At 38.9% G+C, this 8,165-nt stretch overlaps 1 protein-coding gene across 1 annotated transcript; it reads left to right on the forward strand.

Annotated features, from left to right (window-relative positions):
• Positions 1–515: 515 nt before the first annotated feature.
• On the forward strand, positions 516–6,950 carry LZIC (leucine zipper and CTNNBIP1 domain containing). The gene is made up of 6 exons (XM_010005150.1): positions 516–665; positions 1,754–1,889; positions 2,479–2,577; positions 3,244–3,339; positions 5,103–5,184; positions 6,541–6,950. The coding sequence occupies exons 1-6, from the start codon at positions 565–567 to the stop codon at positions 6,597–6,599; spliced, it is 573 nt and encodes a 190-aa protein (XP_010003452.1). The 5' UTR covers positions 516–564; the 3' UTR covers positions 6,600–6,950.
• The last annotated feature ends 1,215 nt before the right edge of the window (positions 6,951–8,165 follow it).

The following is an 8,165-nucleotide window of genomic DNA, read 5'->3' on the forward strand; positions in this document are numbered from 1 at the left end:
AGGTCCGGGGGTGGGCAGGCGGGGCTCGGGTAGCGCCGCAGGTCCTGCTCGGGTCTCTCCGGACCTCCCGGTCGCTCTCCTGTATGTTGGCCGGTCGGCGGCTGAGCCGGTGCGTTACCCGGGGATATCCCGGGATGGCTGCCTGCTCCTGGTTCACACCCACAGACCCACGAATTTCCTCTAAAATGCTCCAGTTTTCCCTGCCTGAGGTGCTGGCAAACCTCGGGCACCTTGCGTGCGGGTCGTTGTAGCTGGAGAGGAGAATCTGGCGTTTTGGTGCGAGGGACCTTCAGTATTTCAGTAATTGTTGGTTTCAAACTTGGTTTTGATGTGCTGTTGGAGTGACTGCCTCTTGCTACAGAGGGTCCTGTAGCGCCAGCCTAACCTTTCTGTCTTTCCCCTGCAAGTGTTTTGGTTGGGTATTCCGTCATCATGCAAGATACTGCATGATTTTATGGGTACTTTTCAAAAATAGGTTTCAGGTTGTTGATAACGCTACAGTAAAACGTTCTTCCTCCTAGGAGTGTCATGTAACAGCTTAACGTTTTCGTGTGAGAACAGAAAATGGCTTCAAGGGGAACATCAGAGACCAGTAAACTAAAACAAAACTTGGAAGAGCAGTTGGATAGATTAATGCAGCAGCTTCAAGATCTGGAGGAATGCAGGTAATAAAAAGAGATGCTTTCCTCATATATGGTAATATTTTTCCTTAAATGGTAGGCAGAAGAAAGTAATGCTTTTTAAAAACCCAGTATTTTCTTGCTTTATTTTGTGTTTTGCTATGGCTTTATATTTTTTAAATTAGGTGGAATGTTTATTTTAGATAATAAAAATTAGGTTTTAAAACCCTTTTCTTTGTTAAGATCATTCTATTTATAGTTATAACCTTATTGAGGAAAACGCGAGTAGAAATACTTGTTAAAGTGTTATTTAAAATTTTATACTTCAGTATGACTTTGGGACTGTTAATAGCTGTTAACAGAATTCATGGTTTCCATACAGGCTTTTTTATAGAAGTTAGCAAATAGTTTTTGTGTCGTTGTTTTGTCTTATAACAATGGATATTTGGGTTGATTTTGTGGGGTTTTCCTTATTTTGTCTGAGCTCTTACTGTGACTTTTTCAATGTGGTGATGTGTTAGTTTTTTGTGGGCTAATAAAACTGAAGATAGGCTGAATTACCAAGGAAAGGATGTTTTCCTGTTCAGTACTTGAACTTAAACATCCTGTGTGATTTTAGATGCTTTCTCTGACAATAATTCTAACTTGTCCAAGAAATACTTTTTTTTTTTCCAAGAACATTTATAATTGTTAAGGCTTGGTAGTGCTTTTCTTTTACTTGGGCAAGGTTTAGACAACAGGATCAGTTATTCCTGAACAATGTGATGGTTTTTGAGTAAGAAGATAGGCTTTTCAGGTAATTTCATTTACTATACCTTTGAGCAAGGCAACCTCATGTTTTATTTTTGTTGAGATCCAAAATACACTTTTAAATACCCCACCAAGTATCTTGTAGCTCTTGGGACCTTGTTCATACAAGTGAATGGGTGGCTGGGATCTGGTGCAAAACCGAGATAACTACGTGTGCATTAGTTAGTAACAACTAAGAAGGCTGGAGCAGAACAATCTGAAGTGATGGGAATGTGCTAATTGCTGAGGCATCAAGCTGCGTGGTGTTCCCTTGTGTCCTTTACTCCATATTACATCTCAGGTTTAGTCCTGTGAATTAATGTGTCTTGTTGGATCCGCTTTAGAGAGGAGCTTGATGCAGATGAGTATGAAGAAACCAAAAAAGAAACTCTAGAACAGCTGAGTGAGATCAATGACTCTCTGAAGAAGATAATGTCTGGAGATATGACTTTGGTAGATGAGCTCAGTGGGATGCAACTGGTAAGGGTGATGTGTTACTAAAAATAGTTCTCATTCTGCTTGAACTAAATGAAACAGAAAATAGATACAGGTTGTTCATTGTAACTTAGACAGGTACATGCGAAAGCTTATTCTGTGACTCTGCTGTTTTTATTATTTAATATGTGTGCACACATAAAAACTTGGCCAGGTCTCTTTATATGAATTTTTTTTTTTTTAATATTGAAGAATTATAACCATAACACTGCAGGAAAAACTGTGGGAAACTGCAGTGACAAAATCTATCAGATCCTTAATTGTAGAAAATAACACTTGTGATGTGCTGATATGAGGAAGATACTGGAAATTATTAGAAATTAAGGACTGTACTGTAATTTAAAGTTTCATAGCTTTTTCTGAGTGAAATTGCCTTAATTGCTGGCTTTTTCAAGCCTTGTGTATAGGTCATGTATATGTTAGTCTCACTCCCATGGTTATACAAAAAAAGAAAAGCTCTCTTTATGAAATGATGCAGCAGATATTAATGGTGCTTTCCAGCCTTCTTTAATCTTCTCATGCAGCTGTAGCTTGTGACTGTTAATCCTAATCATTCTTGCCCTTTTCCTTGCAGGCAATACAAGCAGCCATCAGCCAAGCATTTAAAACTCCAGAAGTAATTAGAATGTTTGCAAAGAAACAACCAAGACAATTGAGGACAAGGTTGGCAGAGGTGAAGGCTTCTGTTTTACTGTAAAAACTGTTATTTGAGCTAAAATGTAATAAAAAATGTAATGATTGCAAGGAGAACACCAGGCATGTTAGAAACCTTGGTGACAACACCAGAAGGAGCTGGAGAAGTTCTCTTTCAAAATCTGTTCAGTTTTAAATGTTCCTTGAGGTAATGGGGACAACAATGTGTATTTCTTGAATTATCTGCTATTTTGCTGCTTCAAACCAAGAACGTGATTAACAGATAGTGAACTGAGAATAACTGCAAAGAGAAAATCTGAAGAATGTGTATTTATAACTGTATTGAAGGGCTGGAGGGGGCATTCAGTGTTCAGAGATCTGGACTGAGCTTGAGATCCAGATAAAGTGAAGTGGAATGTGATTCCTCCATGTGTCAGTGACATGTGAATCCATCATTTTGAATGAATAGCAGTCTGACTGCTTCAAGCTGGGAGGAATCAAGAATGCTGAGGTTAGTCACAAAGAATTTTTGCGGAATGGTCAGAAAAACTTCATGGCCATCTTCTATGGTCTATGCCTTACTTCCATGGGTACCACCATGCTTACTGATGATATTTTAGGCTGCTGCATTATTTATGCAATTTTATTCAGTGAAACTAGTGGGCAGTTTATGTATTTTGACTTATTTATTTCCCTGGTTATACAGATGGACCGAGACTTAATGGTTGGGAAGCTGGACCGAGAGCTACACACACAGCAGAAAGTGGAAATCCTGACTGCCCTCAGAAAGCTTGGTGAGAAGGTAACGTGTTGGTATGATAGCTGGGTGAATAGAAATGTATGATCTCTCTATTGAAGAGGAATTTGAAATTATTAAAATAAGAAATTAAAACTCTTATGAGCAAATAACCAAGTGCAGCTTGCTTTTTTAATATATAAATGTCCCTCCATTTTAATACTAAGCTTTCTGAAGCACTCACTACTGAACGTGTATCAGATAGTATGGTACATTTATCTAAGGCTATTCCTACTTGAAAATGCTTTCTTTAGTGGGTCATGTGAATGAATCATATGTAAGCTGGTACAAATCAATGATAACAGCTACAAAACAAATCTTTTACTGGCTAACTACGACCTGTCTACCTGGCAGAAACTATCCAAGACTTTTGACATACATTGAGCTTTCCTTATCTTTTTATTGGTGATAATACCTATCTTGTGATGTAAGATATATAAATTGGAGAGGTGAGCGATTAAACTGTTTCCCCAGCGAGTATGTCAGTGCTAGAACAATCCCTATTTTTTACCACTAGAGGGACGAAGAGAAGTTAGTTCTGTTTTTGTGGTCTACAAAAGGAATGGGTTGCTGTGTATCTCTGCACCTAAACTTTCTTAGGAAGTGAGGGAATGTAATGGGAAAGATCAAGTGCTGTACTTCAAGGAGCTGCATTCCAAGTAGATTATATTAGCAATTGCTGTTAAGAATATTTTTATTGTGTGACTGTCAGAGGGAAAAAAAGTGTTGGAAACAGGTTAAAAGGTTAGTAATTGTGAACCAAAGGCATGAAAGTATCTGTCCTGGCAGGAGTTCCTGATCATTTCTGACAATCCACTTCACCACATTTTGACATAGTTCCTCTAGCTTTTAAAGTGATCAGTAACCTACTTCACAGGGAAATTGCTAGGATAGTAATTTCACATTGGTTCTGAGTGTGTAATACAATCATAATATTACATGTTTGTGTGCATAAGACTGCAAAATGATAACAGTTAGATGCTTGCTTACAAAGTACAGCAAAGGGGGGTAACTAATACTTTTTCTTTCATTCCAACGTAATTCTGAATGCCTGTATCTGGTTTTTATATTTTTCATAAATAAACTGATGTAAACACTCTGGAGAGTTTGACACACTTAGCTTTGCTTTGATAAAGCTATGTATATATATCAGAGGCTACTTAAATGAGCAAGTTTTAACTTACAATATCTGAACCTTCCAAATGTAGGTTACTGCTTCATTATTGTAAATATTTTATGGGCATCTGTCACAAGGCATCAGAACACATACATAAAAGCAAAATATACATGTGAAAGAAAGCCATTTCTAGGTCATTGACTCTCCACTTGGTCAAAACTGACGACTGCCTGTTTTCAGTTTCCTCAGTAGATGATATGAAGCAAAGTAGCTCATTACCATATTCATCACATGACAAAAAAGTAATTTACATCCTTTGCATAGTTTTGGTACAAAGACACAGTGTGACTTTTTAATAAAAAGGTAGAAGCTTAGTGGTGTGTGTAGAGGCTTGTCTGATGATACATGTGCTGTCCTTCCTGGGCTGACAGGCACCACTGGGGAAAAATTCAGTGGCAGGGGAAGTAATTTGCATTTTTACTTTGGCTTTTACTACATTAGATAACACTGCCATTTAAAAACTTCAACTTGACAATTGCTGTAGCCTGTCACAGTTCATGTATATGCCCATACAGATGGTGGGAATCACAGTGGTGTGGGAATATGCACAGTTAAGGTACTAAGTTCACAGCTGTGGCCTTGTTTTATTTAGCTCACCCCAGATGAGGAGACGTTCTTGTCCACAAATGCTGGTGCAGCCCTGAGCCAGTTTGAGAGAGTCTCCACTGACCTTGGTAAGTTTTCATTCTCATAACTTCCAATTTCTTTGCCTCATTGAGCACCACTTAATAGAAACATCTCCGATTCCCCTATGAAAGAAAAAATAAAAACAAAAGATTAATGCCATTAAATGTTGATACACAATTTTCTATTATGAAACTCTGATACACTGTCCATCAGGAAAAAGTAATGCAGCAAATAGTTGCAGTGCCAAATGCCCATAAAATGGCAGTGTTTTCCATCATGTTGAAAGCTGGAGTGATCTTGTCTGAAGCAGAGATACTACTCTTACAGTTAAACAAGATGCTTTTTGCAATAATTACTCTTCCCAGGAAAGCCTTTTTCTCTGCTTGTTTTAGAGGATTCAGCAATTATTGGCACACTGTCAAAATACAACTGTCAAGCATTCCTCTTTGCCATGAGTGTCATAATTCTTATCATATTGACAAGACCAAAAGTTCAGTTATAATATGCATTAAATAAGCACAACAGTTTATTCTAGTGTTACAGTTAGAACTGTGATGAAACAGCTGTGAATGGCAGGAGTGTGCCAGACTGGGACAGGGTACAAATAAACTGTCTCTGTGACCTACCTTTCATTACTGAGAGTGCAAGTGAGGTGAGAATCCTTTTGTCAAAAGGGTACTTTGTCAGAAGCTCTGTGTGTTTGTGGTGGGTTGATCTGGACTAAGCTACCAGATGCCCACCTAGTCCCTTGCTCACTTCTCAGCAGGACAGGGGGAGAAAATAACATTAAGAACTCATGGGTTGAGATAAAGGTAGTTTAGTAAAGTAAGTCAAAGGCTGTGTACAGAAGCAAAGGAAAACAAAAAGATTCATTCTCTGCTTTCTGTAAGTAGGTGATATCCAGCCACTTTTTGAGGAGTAGGGACTTGTATGTGTAGCAATTCCATCAGAAGACAAACCCCCACCTCCTCCTTCTGACTTTTTCTGCTGAGCCTGCTGCCATATGGTGTGGACCATCCCTCTGGTCACTTGGGGTCAGGTGTCCTGGCTGTGTCCCCTCCCAACCTCTTGCCCACCCCAAGTTTACTCACCTTTCAGGGTCTGGATGCTGTCCAGCTGCTCGGCAGTAGCCAAAACCATTTTAGCTACAAAGCACAGCACTAAGAGAGCAGCTATGGGGAAAGTTAACTCCATCCCATTGAGACCCAAATCAACACAACTGGTTTCAGACCTGTCAAGCCAGTATCTCTCTTTTTTTTTTAATTTTAATTTAGCTCAAGTGTTCTAGTTTTCAAAATGCAGGTTTGATTTCTTTTGATCTCAAATGCTTTGGTTGTTTTAAACTGTATATAAGGAAATTCACAATTTCTAATAATACTGAAAATGTTTTTCTCCTCTCATAGGATCAGGTGACAAAGTCTTTGCTCTGGCAAGTTTTGAAGTCGAGAAGGCAAAGCAATGAAGAGGTGCGTGAGGCTTGTGTCTCTCCAGTTATCAGCAGCACTGGACTTCTGTCATATTGCATTGGTTTTTTTCTATTTTTAACATGTTGGGGGAATAAGAAACACAAAACAAAACAGAAAAAATCCCTAAAATTCTTGGGTTCTTAACCAGAAGATATGAAGTAAACAGCCTTAAGTGCACTTTGGAACCTCATTGACTGTACTCTTTAGTCCTGTCAGCTCTGAGGCTGAACACTGAAGTGGTACTCTGAAAACAAAAGCACGGTGTGACTATCTTTGGAAAGAATCAGCTGTTTTGAACTTTTCTGAATGTGCATTTCTCTAACTATTAAAGTGTAATCTTTTTTTGCACATGATTGTAGCAAGCAGATCTTTTTCAGGAGCAGTCCTAATCAGCGCGTGGTTTTTTTGGGTGATTATTCACGTTACTCTCAAGTTGTCTTGATTTTTGTCTGGACACCCTACTAGGTAGTTTGTACTAGGAATGTACTGAGGCTTTGAAAAATTGACATAGTTTATTTGAAATGCCATCTTTCTACAAACTGTTTGCAAAAGAACCAAAATGAGACTGTATGCTGATCATTGGCCCTGAGCTAATTGTTTGCTGTGCACATGAATGAATGCTATTGTGTCCCAGCCCTGACTGACAAACAATGGAAGCCCTGTAGGGAGGCTTCTGGAGTAATTTAACCTTGTGTATTGAAATGACAGGGAGTTGCTAGGAAGTGGCAATGAGAAGTTCTTTTCTCTGACCTCTTGCTTCAGCTCTGGGTGTATCACTACATGCTACCGTTATTTCCCAGTATTGCTGAGATAGCATGAAATTGCTTGCAAGTAGAAACAAGTTTTAAAAGAGGGGAAAGCTCTCTAAGTGATTGATGCCAGTGTTGCTTAGTCTGTTTATCAGATGGTCGTGCTGTGTAGAGGGGAGTCTGAGCCTCCACAGGAAAGTTAATCCTGAATAATCTCAGGGTGTAGGAGGATTTTAAAATCTCGTATTGTTGAATTTTTAGCTCAGAGTGGGGAAAAAACTCCTTGGGACTCTAGATGTATGTTTAACTTCCTGATACACTATTTTTTGTAAAATTAATATTAGGGGTCTTGTTCTAAAGTAGTGGCTACTTCACGTTTTAAATCAGTACTCCATAGCACTTTATTTGAGCTGATTGGAAGCCTGAGAAATGTGCATTTCAGGTCTGCTCTGCCCTTGGTATATATTCAGGTGCTGATCAAATTGTATTGGCAACCAAAAAAAACCAGGAATGTCTTAATTGAAATTCATACCTGTTCCCCTTCTTATTTTACCACTTCCTAGAGAAAAGTATAGAGCTTCTTTCTGTGCAAAAAGAGTTCAAACATTAGGCTTGGGGTCCTTTGGACTATCTCTCTTAACAGCACATTAACATTTTCTTTCTTTGGAGAACTTCAACAACAGAGGAAACATGAAATTTCATTGGTACAAGGAGCATTTGGCTGTGACTGTATTGACATGCTATTATCTGGCACCCTTCAGAGTAAGTGTGACTTGCCAGGCACAGTTACAGGCAGTTCCCCCTCCCATAAGG

This window comes from Chaetura pelagica, unplaced genomic scaffold (assembly GCF_000747805.2).
Source record: "Chaetura pelagica isolate M959 unplaced genomic scaffold, ChaPel_1.0 scaffold159, whole genome shotgun sequence".
In the NCBI taxonomy this organism is placed as follows: Eukaryota; Metazoa; Chordata; class Aves; order Apodiformes; family Apodidae; genus Chaetura; species Chaetura pelagica.

Excerpts from the sequence above, each read along its gene's own strand:
- LZIC (XM_010005150.1), top strand. The coding sequence starts at position 565 with ATGGCTTCAAGGGGAACATCAGAGACCAGTAAACTAAAACAAAACTTG. Across the intron at positions 1,890-2,478 it reads AGCTCAGTGGGATGCAACTG|GCAATACAAGCAGCCATCAG; the intron begins GTAAGGGTGATG and ends TTTTCCTTGCAG. Across the intron at positions 2,578-3,243 it reads TGAGGACAAGGTTGGCAGAG|ATGGACCGAGACTTAATGGT; the intron begins GTGAAGGCTTCT and ends CTGGTTATACAG.